Source organism: Nycticebus coucang, chromosome 4, assembly GCF_027406575.1.
Source record: "Nycticebus coucang isolate mNycCou1 chromosome 4, mNycCou1.pri, whole genome shotgun sequence".
NCBI classification, from domain to species: domain Eukaryota; kingdom Metazoa; phylum Chordata; class Mammalia; order Primates; family Lorisidae; genus Nycticebus; species Nycticebus coucang.
In genome coordinates this window covers 120,211,966-120,232,293 of record NC_069783.1, presented here as the reverse complement: position 1 = coordinate 120,232,293, position 20,328 = coordinate 120,211,966, and the positions used below count along the sequence as shown (strand labels likewise).

Below are 20,328 nucleotides of genomic sequence, written 5' to 3'. Positions count from 1 at the left end.
AAAGTCGTAATCTTTCATATCCTTTGCCTCAACATTTCTCCTTCTAGGAATTTGTTTTCATGAAACTCACAGAAGTTTGCAAATAAATATGCAAGCGCTTGTGTGTAGTAGTGAAGAATTACTACTACTATTGGTGGAGCTCTAAGGACCCACCAATAAGGGAACAGTAAAGTCAGACACACCCAGATGGCAGAACACACAGTATTACCACTTGCAGGTTAATGACATGTATCTATATATCCTCACATGGAGGGAGGTCCCTGGAGTCCATTCATCCAATATGCATTTATTGAGCACCTACTGTGTCCTTACATCCTTACATACTTGTGGGGGAATATTTCACAAACAAATACATATTATCAGGTAATAACAACATATTTCTTAGGTTAAGAAAAAAAAGCAAGGTGCATGGAAAAGCCACTTTGGAAAATAGTTTGGCAACTTCTCATAAAGATAGATATACTTACTACATGACTCAGCAATCCCACTTCTGCGTATTTACCCAAGAGAAATGAAAACATATATTCATACTAAAACTTGTATGTGGATGTTCATGGTGGTTTTATCTGTTATATCTCCAAAACTAGAAATAACCCTAATGTCCTTCAATCAATGAATGGGAAAATGAGTTGTGGTACATCCACACAGTGAAATATTATATAGCATTAAAAATGAATATACCTGTGATTCATATGACAGCATGAATAAACCTCAAATGCATTAAGCTAAAGGAAAGAAACCAGATGCAAAGAGCTATTTACCGTACGATTTCATTTAAATGACATTCTGGAAAAGAAAAACTATGTGAACAGGGAACAGATTAGTCATTTCCAGGAGCTGGAGGTGAAGAAAAGGATTGATTACAAATGGGCGGGAGGGAACTGTGGGGGTGGAGTGTTAATGAAACTGTTCAAATCTTTATTGTGGTGATGCTTATTCACCCGTAGATGTTTTACCAAAACTCATGGAGTGCTACACTACAAATGGTGCATTTTACGGTTTGTAAATTATACCTCAATAAACTTGACTAAGGAAAAACAATAAGGTGCAGAAGATACATAAAGTATGATCTCACTTTTTGTAAGTACTAACAGTACTAATATTTATTAGAATATGTTTGGAAAGAATATCTAGATGAATATTCAGTACACCAAATTGTTACTAGAATCTATCTGGGTTGGGAAAAAGGGTGTTTCGTTTTCTAAGTCATACATTTCTTTGATGTTTGAATATTTTATAGGGCATGCATTACATTCAAATTTAAGAGGGAAAATCAGATTATTATACAAAATTTAATTCCCAGTGCTGGCCAGGTCACTGTGGAGGGGCACAGAATACATTAGAGATGCTGAGGCTATCACTTGACCCTAATTCTGGGTCTGGAAGGCCCATTCATGCCATTGAAGATGCAATATGACTCCTGCAGACTTCTCAAGAAGCCTGGGGAACTCTCTCCTCTGTGGAATAGAACTCCCTTACCCTTATCCCAGGCCAGGGGGGAAAGTGCTACTGTCCCGTTTCAGCTGGTGCCAGGGTAAACTGATCCTTTAGGTCCCATGGGAAGGATGTTTTGGGCAGGGGTGGAGTGAGGCTTGGAGTAGATAATGCCCTCATCTTCCTGCCAAGGAGAAGAGCTGCCTGTGGCCCAAGGTGGTTTAACACCTCTGAGGAGAACAGCCAGACGTTTATTGACACCTACTTTGTGCCAAGCTCTGGCAAGGCTTACTATATAGTACTGCATTATTTTATATTCCTTCTGTCAACAAATATTTGTTAAATACCGACAATGTTCCAGGCACTGGGGATACTGCAATGAACAAACAGGGGGAAAATGCCCCCACCCGCTGACTTCCCTGTGAGGTCAGTGAAATTATGCCCACACTGCAGATGAGAAAATTAAGGAACTGAATGGTGAAGCCATTTATCCAAGAGCAGATGGTTAGTGAGTGGCAGAGCTATGATGTTGCTACAGGCTCCTATGAGACATTTGGGAGAGGCACAACTGGCCAGGGAGGAAGGTGGAAAACTCAGAATAAGAGGCAGAGGGTGTCTGAAACATGGGAGGGTGGGGAAGCTTTCAAGATTCATCTTAGTACAGGAGATGGTAGTGGCTAACATTCAAATCTGGCCTTGGGTTTCAAAGCCATGTAATTTCAGGGTAGTAATTTCATCTCTCTGAGCCTCAGTTATCTCATCTGTAAAATGGGGACTGGGATAAGATCTACTTCATAAGATAGTTGTGAAGTTTAGAGGCCTGGCATAAAGTAAGTCCCAAAAAAACACTCTCAGAAAACAGTCTTCTCCTACAAAGAGGATATGGCCAGGAGAGGTGCTAACTGTGAATGTGGCTAGCAAGCTCTCTCAGGAGATGGGAGGAGAAGCTTTCCTTCTGTTGGAATTTTGAGTAGCAACTGATTAGATTATGATGAACAGGCTCATCGGGAATGCACATGCTAGGTCAACAGTGACCTCATAAAACCACAAATAGAGGACAGTGCTAAATGTGCTTTGAGTTATTGTATGATTAACATGAAATAAAGTCTGCTCATTGGAAAATCATTTTAAGAGTCTATTTTTTTTTAAGTGATGGGAATATTTATTGAGTTTTTTTTGGGGGGGAGGGGTAGAATAAAGTAGGGGCTTCTATGTTTGGGAATCATTGTGAAATGCCAGCAGCAAATCCCCATAACACAACTCGCTAACATTTACAGAAGCTGTTGTGATTAAGTGGGAAGCAAGCTACCAAAAAATCTACAAGAAGTCAGCAAAGTAAGATCAAGAGACTATAAAGTAAACAATATATAGAGAATGAAATGTAATTTATTTCCTTGGGGAAGCGATCTGTACCGACAGCCGCAACAGAGTGACTCGGTATGTGTACTCCATTCCCATCCACGATAGAATATTGCAGTTGGCACATAGGAAAATCAAGAAATTGTGTACACAATTAAAAGAAAAAACGATTGATTAGAACTCACCAATATCCTGAGAGATTGGTGAACCACTTTTAAAAAGACAACTGAGACCCAAGGGGAGAGATGAATTTCTTGCCTCACCCTTGCTGAGAATTTATGACCCAGGTGACTGGAGAAGGCCAATGAACGTGTCACTGGGGCAAAGTTAAGACAAAAGGATGACTTGAGTTTCACATATGGCGTTTTTTTGTTGCCTCCAAACTGTTGCTCAAGTAAGGACTGTACTCCTTCCAAGGGTTGCTTTTAAATAAAATGATCCATTGCAGAAAGGAAGATCTGGCCCTGGAGCGGACCCAGCCAGTAGGGAGGTAGACAGTACACCTGTGCTTGGGAACAGGAAATGTCTTCTCAGCCTGGGAGAACGTAAAGTGCCAGATAGTTTGGAGGAACTGAGTACAGTCCCTAGAGGATAGTGGCCTTTGTCTAACATGCTGGGACCTGGATGTCAGTTCTCATAGAGAAGTATCACTGGGGTGGGGTGGGTAGATCAGTTGACTTCCATCCATTCAGACCTTGCTGAAGTCCCTGATTTAGGCCACCCGTGAAAACAGATTTGTTTTCTTTACAAAATCCCTCCAGGATCCTGGATGCTTGGTTTTGGTCTGGAGCATAGAAAATAGAAAGGGTGAGGTGGGCTGGCAGAGTTGCCAGAAGGCTCGTCCTGGCTCTGGGTCACTAGGGCAGACCCTTTCTTTTGTGAGCTTTGAGTTTACATTTGCACATCCCTGGAGAAAAAAGTTACAGAACCTGCCACATGAACAGATTCTTAAAAATGATTTTGTTGGGGTGGCGCCTGTGCCTCAGTGGGTGGGGCAATGGCCCCATATACCGAGGATGGTGGGTTCCAACCTGACCCCGGCCTAACTGCAACAAAAAATAGCTGGGCGTTGTGGTGGGCACCTGTAGTCCCAGCTACTCAGGAGGCTGAGGCAAAAGAATGGCCTAAGCCCAGGAATTGGAGGTTGCTGTGAACTGTCAGGCCACGGCACTCTACCGAGGGGCGATAAAGTGAGACTCTGTCTCTTAAAAAAAAAGATTTTGTTCACCCTAAAACCTGAGTTTGCCATTGTACATTGAGGCTGTTCAGATTTCTAGTGGGGGGTGGTGAGAGAAAGAGAGAGAGAGAGAGGGAGAGAAACTGTCCAGAGAAATCAGAATTTAGTTTCAGGTGACACATTTCATCATCTGCTTGTGGCCATACATAGTTTGCAATATTTAGAAAGCTTAGTGAAGGCTGAAAAAATATGAAGACACCTTTCTTTGGTTAAGCAGCAATGTAGTTCAAGAAAATTTCCAAGCACATTGTTTAGAACTTCTTTATTACTTATTTTTGGTAATTTGAAAGCAATTCATTATGGTTACAAGAATTCGCATTACCTGAAGCAAAAGAATCCTTCTGATGGGTACAAAAGGTATAGGTAAAATGCCAATGATTCCACTTAATTTAAGCTTATTGAAATGTTTTAACAACTCAAGTCATTGCTTAAAGTTTTTCTTTGGTGGTGTGACTTGGAGTTTGCTTTCATCCTACATTATATAAAAAGGATCTTAATAATAAAGCTGACTTTTATTGAACATATACCTGTTAGGCAGGTGCTGAGTGCTTTCCAGGTAATAACTCACTGAAGGCTCATAATACTTACAGGAGGTAGGTGAGACTATGACCTTGCTTTAACGATGAGGAAACTGGGCACAATCACAGCCAAAGGTGGTTAAGAGAGGAGGAGGCAGAGCTGGGATTTGAACCAGGTTTTCTCTGGCTCTCAAGTTCTTCCCTTTACCTATACCTCAATCATTAACTTTTAGACACTCCTGCTCCAAACCAGCAATAACTGCTGTTGTTTTTACTTCATCCCCTGTATGTCTTAGGGGAGAGGTTGGAACAATTAGGAAATCCTTAGTGGTTATGAACAAAGCTGTTATTGCCCAAGGCAGTGTAGCTTGATTGGTTATAAGACCATTTAAGAGAGAACTTAAAACATCAACTTAAAAATTGAATTTTGAAAGGGAAGGAGAAGTATAGATCTGCTGCATAGAAGCATCCAGAAGATCTTTATGGAATCATGGAATGAATTACTTCGTCCATGTCAGGTGAGAGTGACTGAAGACAGGTGTTTTGTCATTGTGCCAAGCTCCTTATTGGTCTCACTGGAACTGCATTTGGTCTCTCTCATTCTAAGCTGCTGACTTGAATAGCAAACAGCTCAAGAGGAAATGCAAATGGTCAAGGCACCAGAGAGAAGATCAACTCCATTAGAGTTTCGGGAAGAGTAAATTCAAACGATGATATCAATTTTTTCACTCATTAGGTTGGCAAAAATGAAAAAATATTGGCAACTTCCAGATGGTGGCAAAATTGTAAGGAAGTGTACACTCTTCCTGTATTGCTCCAGGGAGTGTGAATTGCTTCAACCTTTGGGAAAAGTCTTCTGGCTGTATTTATTAACAATAAAAATACATATTTATTAACAATAAAAAAGCAATCCTATTTTGGAGACTTTATTCTACAGAAATAAAAGTGTCAGTACATAAGGATATATGGAGAAATATATTTATTGCACCCTTATTTAAGGTAGGAAAAGACTGGAAACCACCTGAATGCTCAGGACTAGGGGAATAATTGAATAAATTATGACACAGGTGCTCTATGAAACATTACTCAAGCAATAAAAGAATGAGTTAGATGCAGATAAATAGGTCTAGAGGTGTATTTGTGATAAATTATTAAGTGAAAAAAGCATGATCTCATTTTCATAAAAAGTAGGAAAAAAAAAGAAAAAAACCCCCTTAGGAATGTGTCTTTAAGCTGGTTGATATGAACACAGAGGAAGGAGTCTAGCGACCCATAACAATGTGTCATCTTTGGTCATCTCAGTGGGTACAGCGAAGAGCATTCCCTTCTCATTGGTATACTTCTGCATTGTCTGACTCGCTGCACCGGTCATTCTGTACTTTTGCAATTTGCAATAAAATACAGACAATAAAATTTAAGTTAAAAGGGGGAAAAACCTTCATGTGATGTGACTGAGTGACAATTCCCTTGTACAAAGGACAAATGGCCGGGTGTTATAATTTTATTGATCACTGCCTTTGGAGCCAGGCACTGCATGAAGAACTTGCCCTGAGTTATCACTCTGGGAGGTCAATGCACAAGAAGAAATGGAGGTCACAGGGGTTAAATGACCTGCCCAAGGCTGCACAGCCTGAGCACAACACAGCAGGGATTGGAACCCAGGTGTCTCTTTTTCTGAAGTGGTATTCTTAACTCCTACAAAATGCTTCCACCCTGCAGCTGTGGCAGCTTCCTGTGGTCTTTCTAATAGATGGTTCCTCCTCTGGTCGTATTTTCACTTCCATTTTCTCTTCGCCATTACGTTTGGCAACCATGAAAGGGAACTAACCTGTTGTCCTCAGAATAAGACCTAAGACCTGTGCAGAGTGGAACTTCTGTTTCCTGTGTGGGCAGCAGGCATTCTCACAAATGGGAAAACTAAGTCAGGAGGATGCTTAAATGGTGCCTCCCACATAGAGACCTCAGAAGTCTTTATATCTGGGTCCTTGTTAGTTCCTATTAGTCAGTTGGTAGTTTTTGCTTTGTTTTCTTCTAATGTTATCTCTTGAGGTGTTCCATCAATTCCTGTTGCTTTCTCTATTGAGTAAGAGGTCTGTGGATCTTTATCAGTAGTCTCAACTGTGCAGAGTGTCAAAGAATTGTGTTGCTAGACCTGAAAGATCACTGAGGCTGCCATTTTCCGCATGAAGAAAGTAAGGTCCAGAAGGGTTGACTGGCTAGTTCAAGGTAACAGGTTGCTCAGTAGTGCATCTGTGACTGGAACCTCCTTCCCTTGGGTTCATGTGCTGTGCTCTTGTTGCCAGAGAAATCACACGCAGCACTTCTAGTCTTTTCTCTTCCACTTTGGGGCCCTAGACTTTGACAGTCAAGGAAATCTCCTTGGATGAGAGTCTCTTTCTCCCTCTCCCTCCCCTTTCTCCTTTCCCCTTCCCTCCCTCCCTCTCTCCCTTCCTTCCTCTCTCTCTCTTCTTTCTTTCTTTTCTTGCTTTGTTTTCCTCCCTTCCTTTCTTTTTTTCCATTCTTTTCTTTCCCTCTCCCTTCCTCCCTCCCTTCTTCCCTTTCTTCCTTGTATTGTTTTGTCAATTTACTTTTTTTTTTTTTTTTTGAGAGAGAGTCTCACTCTATTACCTTGACTAGAGTGCAGTGGCATCATCATAGTTCACTGCAAACTCAAACTCCTGGTCTCAAGTGATCCTCCTGCCTCAGCCTCCCATGTGGCTGGAAATACAGCCACACACCACCACACCAGTGCATATATGCATTTCTTGTAAACATGGGGACTCGCTCTTGAGTCTTCAACTCCTCACCTCAAGTGAGCCTTCCACCTTGGCCTCCCAGAGTACTAAGATTACAGGTGTGAGCCACTGTACCTGGTCTATTTGCTTATTTACTTTTATGGTGCCATTGGTTTGATTACTGGTTTTGACCAGTTTATTGATTGGTTTGTTGTTTATAACTTATTGTATTGAATAGGTAATACATGCATTTGGTTAAAAAAAAGGGAAAAAAGAAAATGCAAAAGGTGCAAAAAAAAAAAAAGTTAATTCCATGTGGTGTCTCAAGCCTGTAATCCCAGCACTCTGGCAGGTCCAGGTGGGAGACATGTGTGAGGTCAGGAGTTTGAGACCAGCCAGAGTGAAAGCTAGACCCTGTCTCTACTAAAAATAGAAAATTTAGCCAAGTATGGTGCTGCATGCCTATAGTCCAGTTATGTGGGAGGCTGAGGCAGGAGGATCACTTGAGCCTGGGAGTTTGAGGCTGCAGTGAGCTATGAGGCTACTGGGATACCAAGTGAGACTCAGTCTTAAGGAAAAAAAAAAAAAGGGTGGTGCCTGTAGCTCAGTGGGTAGGGTGCTAGCCACATACACCAAGGCTGGTGGGTTTGAATCTGGCCTGGACCAGCTAAAACAGCAATGACAACTGCAATGAAAAAAGTAGCCAGGCATGGTTGTGAGCATCTGTAGTCCCAGCTACTTGGGAGGCTGAGGCAAGAGAATCACTTAAGCCCAAGAGTTTGAGGTTGCTGTGAGCTGTGATGCCATGGGACTATACCCAGGGGGATAGCTTGAGACTCTGTCCTCACCCCCAAAAGAAAAGTAATTCTGTTTTCCACTTCAAGTCTCCTCCCTAGAGGCAACTAAAGTACTAGTAGTTTCTTGTCAACCTTCCAGAGACATCTCAATTATTAATAATAATCTATTTTTGAGATTATTCTGTATCAGTACACATAGTGCTAACTCATTTTTAATGGATGTATGAGATTTAATTGTATTGTTAATTATTCCACAAATGATGAATGTGTAGGTTGTTTCCAGTTTTTGTTCTACAAACAAGTTCATATCCTTGTACTACATGTCTTTAAACATCTGTGTGAGAATCTCTATGAGATAAACATCTGTGTGAGAATCTCTATGAGATAAACTTCTAAAAGTAGAATTACATGGTCAAAGATTATGGACATTCAAAGCTGACAGTACATGAAGATTCTGCTTCCTTTCACATTTGTGTAAGCTCTTAAATTATTGTCGACATTTATTATGGCTTTGATTTCTGTTTTTCTTATGAGCAGTCTCTTAGTCTTCTTAGGCTGGTATTACAAATTACAATACACTAGGTATCTTAAACCATAGAAATTTATTTCATATTGTTCTGGAGGCTGGAAAGGCCAAGATCAAAGATGCTGGCCAATTGAGTTTTTGGTAAGGGCCCTCTTCTTGGTTATGTCTTCCTGTGGTGAAGAGAGAAACAATCTCTATGTGTCTCTGCTTATAAGGGCACTAATTCCATCACAAGGGCTCCACCCTTATACTAATTACCTCCCAACACCTCCATCTTCCAATAACATTACTATGGTGATTAGGGTTTCAATATATGAATTTGGGGGGGGGACACAAACATTCAGTCCATAGCAATGACTGAGGTTGAGCATCTTTTTGTATACTCATGCATCACATTATGACAGGGATACATTCTAAGAAATATGATATTAAGCTATTTCATCTTCATGCAAACATCACAGAATGTACTTACACAAACCTAGATGGTATAGCCTACTACACACATAGGCTATGTGGAATAGCCTATTGCTCCTAAGCTACAAACCTGTTCACAGCATGTTACTGTACTGAATACTACAGGTGACTGTAACAGAATGGGAATTATGTATGTATGTATGTATGTATAAAATGTGGTATCATACTGTTTTGGGACCACTGTCATATATATGGTCTGTTGACCAAAACATTATTATGCTGTGAATGACTGTATTTAAAAGCTGATCTTTCCTATTCTGCAAACTGTCCAAGTCCTTTGTTCATGTTTCCAGTAGATTTTGTTCTGGGAGAGTTTTTTTTTTTTTCCAAGTTAAACCTATACTTGATGAAGAATAAGAATTTGGTGAGCAAGTATGTAGGGTGAAGCCCTCCTGAAATGTAAAGGCATGGAATGTGGATATAACGATCATCACACCTTCTCATTGCTCAGGCTCAATGACGCCATGTATATAGATGGAGTGCTTTGACTTTTCTCCTAAACACTTTCATCAATAGTATCTTTGTTGTTGTTGATGAGACAGAGTCTCACAGTAACCTCAAACTTCTAGGTTCAAGTGATCCTTCTGCCTCAGCCTCCTGAGTGGCTGGGACTACAGGCACCCACCACAATACCTGGGTAATTTTTCTATTTTTTTTTAAGTAGAAATGGGCTCTGGCTCTTGCTCAGGCTGATCTAGAATGCCTCAGTTTAAGTGATTATACCCCATCGGCCTCCCAGAGTGTTGGAATTACAGGAATAAGCCACCTCACCAGCCAGCAATAGTAATTTAACAGAAATTCACACAAGATAGACCTGGGTTTGAGCCGCTCACCAACTGTCAAGAGATTGAAGATGTTACTGCCACCTCTTAGCTTTGCTTTATTATAATAATAACAGTATCTATCTTACGTGGTTGTTCTGAGTATTATGTGAAATAATGTATGTACATTCGTTGTTACATAGTGTCGGCCAGTTATAACATAGTGTCCACCATAATATCAATTATAACATGCTGCTCACGTGTTTTCATTTAGCAGTATTTGTGGCAGTTCCAAAGCTTAATGCTTGTGTCCATGACTTCTTTTCCTTTGAATACCCCCTTGCTTTCTACTTTTCTTCTCTTTTAGTCTAATCTTCCTGAAACGACTGGCTCTTCCATGTCTGGAGACTTATGAAGTTGTTTTCTTCTCCCCAACTTCTCAGGAAGCAAATGCTTTGAGGACTGGGAGAGAATCTCTTCACAGCAGCACTCCTCTAGGCTCCCTCCCAGGCCATATACTCTCCTCAGTAAATGTTGGTTATTGAATGAATTCAGCCAAAAGAAGGGTCTGCTCCCAACACAGCCTTAGCACAGTGCCTGGCAGTTGTAACAGATTCTGGCACATAGCAAGAGCTCAGGAAACATTTATGCAATGAATGAATAAATGCACACAGTAACTAGGAGTAAGGGCTCAATAAACATTTCTGAATTAAATGCATACTGTCTGGGAACACAGTAAGCGCTCACTATACAGCAGTCGTCAATATGTTAATATCCCAGGGCGAGGGGTATACAACCAAGTACAAGAGCTTTGCTTCACTTTGCATGGGTGTATGGATTCGAATCCGGGATCTTCTCCCCAGGTGTGTGACCTCGGGCAAGTGAGTTAATCTCTTTGTGCTTCAGTTTTCAGCTCTATAGAAAGCGGAGAACAGCGTGAGCTTTCGATAAGACACTCCGCAGAGCAGTCGGAACTGCAGCCTGGCCCACAGAAAGGGGCACAGCGAGGGACCCGTATCCTCAGCTGCGGACGCAGCGTGTCTGCCTGGAGCTCCTAGTCTCGCCCGGCAAAGATGTGTGCACCGTGAGGGAGCGGGCGCCCACGCGGGGAAGCCCACCGCAGCCTCAGGCCGGCAGTCCGTCACCCGCCGGGGAGTCCGGCGGCCCGCACTTCTTTCTCTCCCTCTCGATCTACCTCCCTCTTCGCGGCCAGAAAATCTGGCCCCACTCGACTCAGCAGCGCCTCCCGCGAGCCGCCGCTGCCGCCGCTCCGGGCCCCTCCCCCGCCTGCCCCTCGCCCCCCCGCGCGGCCGGCGCCCGTCACGTGATGCGGCGCCAGCCAATGGCGGGCCGAGCCGCGGTCGGCGGCCGCCATTGCTGTCAGAGCAAGCGATCCCGGGGAGGGAGGAGAAGCAAGGCTGACTGGGGAGGAGGGGGGGGTGGGGGAGGAAGAGGAAGGAGGGGACGTCGCTCGGCTGCCGGGGTCGCCCGCTGGCTTCGTCCGCACCCCCCCCTTCGCGAGTTCGCGCTCCGCGGCGGCGGCGGCTCCGAGGCGGCGGAGGCGACTCTGGGGCTCGCCTCCCCTCACGCGCCGGCGGGGGCCGAGGGGGAGTCGGTGGCTGGAGATAAACAAGGCGGCGGCAGAGGCAGCGGCGGCGGCGGCCGAGGAACAGGGAAGGCGGAGGCGGCGGCCGGCCCGTAGCGCCGGCCCGGGAGGCAGCGGCGGCCCTGAGAGGCAGGGAGGGCGCCTGGCCGCGCGGACAGCGCCCCCCGCCGCCGCCGCCGCCGCCGCCCCAGCAGGAAGGAGCCGCGCGGCCGCCGCGGACCCCCCCGCCGGCCGGGGCCCTCCGTCCCCGGCGCGGCGTCGCCGCGGCGCCTCCCGCCCGCCCGCCGGCCCTCCCGCCCTCACCCGGCGGCGGCGGCGGCCCGGCCGCCCCGCGCTCCCCAGCGAGGCGCCGCCGCCCGGCCCGGCCTCGCCTCGGACGCCTCGCTCCGACATGCCCCTCTCTGGCGGCCGGGCTCGCGGAGGATCATGACTGCGGCAGCGAACTGGGTGGCGAACGGGGCGAGCCTGGAGGATTGTCACTCCAACCTCTTTTCGCTGGTGAGTAGCCGGGCTGCGGGGAGGGGGTTGAACCGGGGGGGGGTTCCCGACCTCTGCCGCCGACCAACTTTCTCCTCCCGCCGCCGGGACTTTGCCCCTCCCTCGCCTCTCGCCGATTCTCCCCCTTTTGGATCGTCTCTCCTCGACTTGGATCCCATCCAGTGTTTATTTGGCTCTTTAAAAATCATTTGTGAGCGCGGCGCTCGGCGTGGAATTTGCATGTGGAAGTCTCAAAGCTGCGGATTCTGGGTTGCACTTCGAACGCCCACCCTCTGTTGCAATCACATCCCCCTTCTCCTCCCCCTTTCTCCCCTTTTACCCCTAAATGTGGAAGGCTTTTGCCTTGTGCTGCCCGCGCCTGTGATGAGCAGCCTTTTTTACCCCCTTGTCGGATCGGATGCCTACCCGCCAGCCTGCTTTTTGAATTTTTAAAAATTCTATGATGACACCTGCAATTTTGCCCGAAAACAGTTGATTGAATGCGATTGTGTCAGTAAAGGACTCTTGCACCGGAGCTCCCGCGATTGTAAACATCGACAGCCGCCTGCCTCTCGGGGCTTACTACGCTGGAGAGCCGTAAAGCCATTGCGCCGAGTCGACGGAAGGTGGAGAAAGCTTTTTTTCTTCTTTCTCTCCTCCTGTGTCTTTTAAAAACTGTTTTTTCTATTCTAACAACGAATCCACACACACAAAAAAGCAACAAGCGGGGCGGTTTGATAACATCGTTTTTATCTGCCCTCGCTTCTCTCACTCTCTCCCTCTCTCTGATAATTGACAACTTTTGCTTCGGATTTGAATCGCCTGCCTTAATCTTGAAGCAGTTAGGGTGTCAATTGTTCTGGTGGAAGCCTGGCACCCGACGACGGCGTCTAGATTTATCGAAATTAAAAATGTATAGGGCTCCAGCAACTCTTTCCTGGCGGTGGCAGTGACATTTGGTGGTAAATGCCATCTTTGCTTTTTATTGGGTCGTATTACCTCGTCTGAAAACATTCATGTTGTTAAACCTGGCGTTTAGGCTAATAATTGCAGTGCGTGGTCTTTAAATATGTGCTTTGTGCGTGAGTTCTTCTATGTATAGCTATGTGCCCCAGAGAGTAGGAATTTGTTTAAATATTGAGCAAAGATTTGTAAACAGATGTAAGGCAATTATGTTTCAAGCGTAGAATATAATTGGAAAATTGGCTGAACGGTTTATTTAATTTAGCTTTAAAAACATCCAACTTAAGTTGTCCTATTTTGTGTGTGGGGGGACTGCCCTTTGGAGAGCATGAATTTTGGAAATTATTTTCTGTAACCCTTGCTGTAGATAGAAGCATTATTTCCTCTTAATCCTTGTTTACACTGGATAAATAATTTAGTGTTCAAATTGTAATTAGTTACATTTAATTATGGGTGGCATAGATGCTTTTTTTTCTTTGAGACTAATGGAGAAATACAAATTCTTGCCAACTTTTAGAGTGGAAGTATTTTATTAAATATGTTACAGTGTTTATGTAGATTTAAAAAATCAACACGTGATTTTTGCCTACAAAGACTGAGTGACATAGTAATATTGCTTCCACTGTGATAAGATCAGGTTAATTTTTTTTCCATCAAACATTTTTATTCAGATATTTAATCTTAAAATTCAATTGTAAGTTTCAGTTAATTTTCCCTTGATCTTTTGTATATGGGAATAAAACTCACTTTGTCTTTTCTTTTTCCCCTTCAGTCTTATAGTATCATTCAGGTTTAGGGACTTTCACAGATTAGCAAGCATATTGATTAAGGGGTATTAAAATGGTTTTTGTTTGGTGGCTGGTGACCACATTGACATGGGGAATTAAAATAACCAAGTAGACCAGTATTAGTGGTGAGAGATCTTGCAGATTACCATGTATCATGCTCACTGGGAATGGTTGAATATGTATATATGTATAGATTTTGTAAATAAAATGAAAGTATATGTATAGCTAATCTTCAAGGTACATCATTTATCTTTTTTAAAAAAGCGTTAGGAGGATAATGTTATAGAGATAAGATGGTTAAGATTATTTTGGAGAAACAAACAGTTTTGTGGGAGAGGACAGTTTGTGTCATTACCTAAAGAGTAATTCTATTTTTTTAAAGAACTATATTCAAAAATCAGTTCCTAAGGAACCAAGGAACTGATTTTTGAATACAGTTCCTTAAAAAAATAGAATTACTCTTTAGATAATGATTTTGAAATTAAGAACCACAAGAATGCTTAGGTTTTTGGCTTTTTTTAAAGGATGATATTCCCTTATACATGGAGGGTGGATAAAGTACTATTTAAAAAAAAACAAAACTGTAAATCAGTTAAACTGCTGACTTGTAGATTTTTCTGATTCTAAATTGAGAATTTTTCTTGAAAATTTTACATGGCAGCATCCTTAGCATGCTTTTTTTTCCTGTTGGCCTGCAGGCTTTTTTTTTTTGATTTGAGTATTGTTTATAGAGAATCCTTAGGTACTCCTATAAGTGTAGGTTGAAATATAAACTAGAGATTAAAGCTCTGTACCACAGTAGTGACCTACCCACTTTCTTTTACCTTGAGGTGTTCATTATGGTTTAGCAAAAGTTAATTGTTCAGTCAGGTGCCTTAAGGTTTTTCCTAGTCTTGTTTTCTCATTTTCTATTGCATGGAATCAAATTTCCAAAGTTCTCTTTTCAATCACTTCTGTAACATATGAAGAATGCCACTATGTATATATGATGCGTGTCATTGTATGTGTTTCTTATTTTTAGTGTTTGTAGTTACTGCATGCTTGGCTGTGCCCTTATGACTCAAAAGTGTTTTCTCATGCTGTCCATCATATTTCTGGGTGACTCTTGTTATAAATTCACTCAGTTATAACTCAGTAGTGTGTTAAATCTGCCTTTTAAGAAAGTGTAACAGTGGGCTCTATGGTATGTGAACTCACCCTTGTGAGAAATCATAATTTCCAGATGTTAGGTATGTCTTTTCTTTTTTTCTATTGAGATAATATGGAGAAAGTGATTTTGTGTCCTTTAAGTAAACTTAAGTACACCCTCTTTGACGTGAGGTAGTCATTTTAATTCTCCGGTATGTTTGCTGTCCATTTGTGTTGTTTTATTTGCTTAGAATCTTGACTGACTGAGCCATGCTCTCACATTTTTGCTGAATTGAACACACACACACTAGTACTTAATTCCTTTTGAAGACCATTGGTTTTTATTTGAAGCTTTTAAGGTAATCTGTTGTTGACTTAATTTCTTTTTGTCTTAAGAGACTTATTTTTTGCAGAAGGGAAGATAGTTGTAAATATAGGAACTTTGAAATCTATTCTTTTGAACCAATTGAACCAAATGGGAAGGGGAGGATTGTCAAATGAAAATGAGGACAAGTGCATGCTTTCACTCATCTTAAATGCTAAAATACTGTACACAGAGGATATTTTTTCATCTCAACTTGCTATTTGTTATTTATGTTTAAAGCGTCTTTTTGTCATGACAGTTCATTTTCTTTAGTGAAAATATTTATAATTTGTTAATGTATGTTTTCTGTTTAGCATTTTGTTGTTAGTAACACATGGTGTTAACAGTATTTATATATTTTTAATAGCAATAATTGCTACCAGTAATAGTTGCCATATTAACCTCCAATTGCTAGTAAATATTTTTAAGTATATAATAGACAGCAATTTAAGACATAGTGTAGCAGTTTACTGGACCATTTTAAAGAGCCATTTGTATGTGTGATGAGTTCATAATTTTAAAGAGAAAATAATATACCTTAGACCTGTATGCTACAAATACTTTGCTGTGTTGTTGCTTGAATGCTCCTTGGGAAGAAGTTAGACCTGTTTCTTATTCTTTGTGGGGAGAATGGCAGGGGGTGCATTTAGGACATTAAGTGTTTATTGAATTTATTCCAGTTGCTATATAGCTTATCATTTTCTTTGGAATGTTTGGTCATTTTTTTCATGACTGTAGTAGGTATTTGGGAAAAAAATCTACAGCATTCCTTTAAGTAATGGAGGTTATGGTAGTGGATTATATTAATTAGTTATGGAAAAATTCATCTTTTTTATTCACTGGCTTTTGTAGCCTGGTTAATTGTGAGTTAATTGTGTTCATCAAACACTTTAAGAGATCTCCTGTATTCTTGAGATTAATAAAGAAGATACTCTCTCTTCAGTTTGTACTTTGTGCTATAAATTGTGTTAACTATTTGCAAAAGATAATTTTGTTCTATAGTTGTGTATTGGCCTAATTATTTAAACTTGAGATGAAACTCTTATCTTAATGTAAATAGTAATGAGATTATCTGGATGTTTCTTACGACCAGTTAATTCACTTGCCTCTCCAAATTTGATTCAAAGATAGATTAGATATTTTTCCTGAAAAAAAAAAAATTGGTTTGTTTTTGAAAGAAGAAAATAATAACAATAATGTTCCACTTTTTTAAACTAGTAGAAGTACTGATTTGTTTTTCTGGAAGAAAAACAGGCGCTTAGCCAGTGAGAAAGATGAGACAGAGTGTATGGAAATTAGTAATGCGGTTGAATATTTGGTGTTACTATTATTGAATGGAGTGTTGCAAATGTTTATTAAAAATGGAGAAAAAGATTTCTGCAACATTCTTATTAGTGTTATTTATTTAAGATGTGTTACGTACAAATCTGCTTTTTAGACTGTGCATTGTGTAGTGTTGGCTGCCAGAATGTCTTCTGTCATATTAGAAACATTTCTATTTCAAGAAATTACATATACTGCATTGCAAAATGAGGTAGTTAGATAGCCTAAAAGTGTATGCCTGTGGAGTATAGTAAAACACACACACACACACACAAAATCACACACATCTGTTTCATAGCACTTGCTTAGAGTTTTAGAATTAGTGAGTCAATATTTGTAGTGTGTTCTTGGAATTTAGGACTTTTCCCCCCTCTTGAGTCATTTAACTTCTTTCTGATCTCCTTCGGATAATTTTCTTTTATAGTATATGCTTTCATTGTTTATTTGAAAGATTTGAAGGTGTTAGCTTTGTTCTGTTGGGGGAATTCACTTCATTACATAGGGGAGATGATCTTCCTTTAATCTTGGTAAATATTAACATGAACGAGGAATTGTAAATTTAGATTTATTTGCATGAATGAAATATGTAAATTTAGACTTATTTGCATGAACAAATTTTTGTTTAGTGTAAAGTCATTTATGTACTTCACCTTGGTTTCCTATCTTTCATTTATATAAAAAAATTTTGTTGTGATGGATATTTACTTCAGAGACAGTTCTCTGATTCTACTACACTGTTTTGTTATTGAACTTTTAAGATTATCTGTGGTATAGAATAGATTTTGTTCTCATAAATTTGCTGTAATAATCCTCCCTTAGGAACTCTTGTTTTTCTTGTGTTTATGTTATGTTTTAGTTATGTTTGTTGAGGTATAATTTTCTTTCTTCTTTAAGCTAATAAAATTCTTTTAGCGTATATTTGGATTCCAGTCTGGGGAAAAAAGAAGAAAAAAATATTTTTTTATTTTGCTTTTTTCTTTCTAGATGAAAGTTAGGAGACTCACTTGGATTCAAAGGAAAATATTATTTCATTGGCATATCCATTCTCTGGTTTATTATGTATGTTTGTGAATGTTTATTTCTTATTCTAGATGAATTGTGATAGAATCTTATTAAAACTGTATTTCCACTACTGTGAAAAAAGTACAGAGCTCTGGATGACACCTTTTACATGTTGTACTTTTTATAGTTTAGTGAAATTTCATTACTGTTAAAGGAACCTCCTGAATTGATTGTATTCAATTTTCATTTGTGTCTTTATTTTACATAGTTTAATTTTTAGCTCTAACTTTAAAAATGGATTGGGGAAGATAAAGAGACTAGAAGGAAAATATTTTTTTAAATCTCCATTAGGTCTTTTCGCTTTAATAAGTCTTAACATGCATTAAGTCACTGCATTAATTGGATGTATTTATGACACTCATTTGTTAATAAAATTAAATTTGAGGAAAATATTTGTTTCACATAAAATATATAATTGTGAACAGAATTTTTATAATAAGTGGACATTTAAAAAATTGATAAACTAAAAGGATATGTAACTGAAAGAAAATTACTGATTTTTTTTATGAGGAAGTATTTTTGAGTAAGATATATGAAGCTTCCTCACCTTTCATTATTTGATAGAATAATGAAAAGATGATTAAATCCATCTGAGCTTAGTTTTGAGACCTAATAAATAAGGTGTTAGAAAGAGTATAATTTGTGTGACAAAACATTTTATGTTCTCATGATGGAATTTTAATAACCTAAAAAGAAATAAGGAGAAACATGTCTTAACTCTGGAACATTTGGAACTAGCTCCTAGTTTTTTTTCATGCATATATGCCTGGCACAATCTTACTACTCTTGAGGACATTCAAATGTCATTTCTTCTGTGAAGCTTTCCCTGACTCCCACAGGCAGAACTAGTCACTCTGGCTCCTTAAGTAGACTTCTGATAAGCACATGAGCTTCTGCTAGAAGAGTAATCCTCTGGAAATCTTTACATTTGTAGTTAGATGCTCGTTAACTATTTGTTATATGAGTGAATTGCTGGACTATTCTTGTCTACGTTCCCCAAGGGAGTTCTCCCCAAGGGAGTTCTCATTGCCTATTTGGATCCTGATCACAAGTATGCTATTCTTTTTTGAATTTATTTAGATGTTTAACTCTGTATTCTAAATGTATATTACATTACCTAGGCTGTGTACTGTAGTTTGGTAATATTCTAGATGAATTATAGAAAATCTTTATAAAGACAATCCCAACTTATCAAGAGATATGTTTTTACTATACCATAAAGTAATAGGAATTCATTTACCACTTACATTTTCTGTAACATGGTAGGAAACCTACAGGTTTTGGAAACTGTCGTTGATTTTGTTTGGGATTTGCTTCTGAATTTCTTCACTTTTCATTCTTTAAGCTGAATAGGAGGGCTTCTGCTGAACTTCAGTTACAAGATTACTTTCCATGAGCCCAGTAAAATGGACAATTAACTGGTAATAGGGACATTTGAGTTATATCCAATAGCTTTTAGTAGTGACTAGGCAGATGAGGTTGGTCACATAAAGATTTTCCCCCTCAGTTTCTCTCTTTTTTTAACCTAGTGGAAATATGAAGGGCAAAGGTATGAAAAATCATTTTGTGTATCTTTAAAGGAAAGCACTTTGGATGACTAGATAATGTTCTCTTTTAACAGGAAGAGATTTCCAGTAAGTTATAATTAAAGTTGTATAGTAGCCATAGACAGTTAACCAGGAAGTTGGAATGGTAAAATGGTAAAATGACTTGTTTTAAAATACAACATTTAAGTTGTATTTGTACTTCTTTTATAGGGGCAGAGGACTTACTTTATGAGGACTTATTTTCCTCATAAATAAGCCAAGATTGAGGAGAAAAACTTGAAATTAATCTTTAAATGTTATAGCTTTTCATAACAACTGCATATGATGCACAATTTTGTAATAATGTCTTTAATCATGCTGGATGATTTTGCTGTACCAGCTGTGAGCTGTGACTGGCTAAAACTGGGAAGTGAACTGTGGCTCGTATTTGGTAGTTTAAGCTATTAATTCCTTGGCAGCTCCTGAGTGCTCTTTGAACTTTAAATAGCAGTTCTATTAACATTTTGAGATTTGTCTCAGGGAATATTAGAAATAGTACTTAATAAATATATTTTTCTTCTTAAAGACTAAGTCATGTTTTAGTCTGACACATTTCACAACTCTTGCTATGTTTTGATCAGTGAGAACTCAACCATTGGCTAATTTCTGCTTAATGCTGCGGTATCTAAAGATATTGTTTAGCTCTTGTTGAAGGAAGAAAAGCCCCCCCACAAATGTGTAGTTTTTTGTATTACTCATATTGAATATGAATAGTGTCTTAAGTTGTATCCATAGGTTTAGAATTTTACATGTAGGTTGCCACCAGCATTCTAAAATACTAGAAACAGTTAATTTTTAAGTTTGTTTTCACAAAAAATTCTCTTGATTGCTATTGCTACAAATGATGGTTAGCCTGTTTACCTTGTATTGTAATTAATTAGATGTGTTACAGAATTCAGATGCTATCTAGGGCAGCATTTTTGTGGGAATGGACTTTACATTTACTGTTCCCCTGTAGAGTGCCAGGAGCACTTTTTCTCTGACTGCAGTTCTGGCACTCTGAGTGCCTTCCCCTGCCCTGGACAGTGGGAACTCTAGGCCCTCTTCTAGGCCAAGGAGAGGATTGCTGTCAGAAAGGGTTTGAAGAGAGTGTTGAGAGGTGGCTCCCTGTGAGAAGAGTGCAGTTTTGGAATGAGGATAGAAAGAAGGTCTTCCCTCCCCTGCTTGCAGGGACCCACCAGTGCTTTCTT

At 40.2% G+C, this 20,328-nt stretch overlaps 1 protein-coding gene across 1 annotated transcript in view; it reads left to right on the top strand.

Annotated features, from left to right (window-relative positions):
• The first annotated feature begins 11,672 nt into the window (after positions 1 to 11,672).
• MED13L (mediator complex subunit 13L) overlaps positions 11,673 to 20,328 on the top strand; it is a 332,646-nt gene continuing 323,990 nt past the window's right edge. Inside the window, exon 1 of the mRNA XM_053586925.1 lies at positions 11,673 to 11,945. Coding sequence (XP_053442900.1) covers positions 11,874 to 11,945 — 72 coding nt within the window. The 5' untranslated portion in view covers positions 11,673 to 11,873. The remainder of the gene's footprint in view (positions 11,946 to 20,328) is intronic.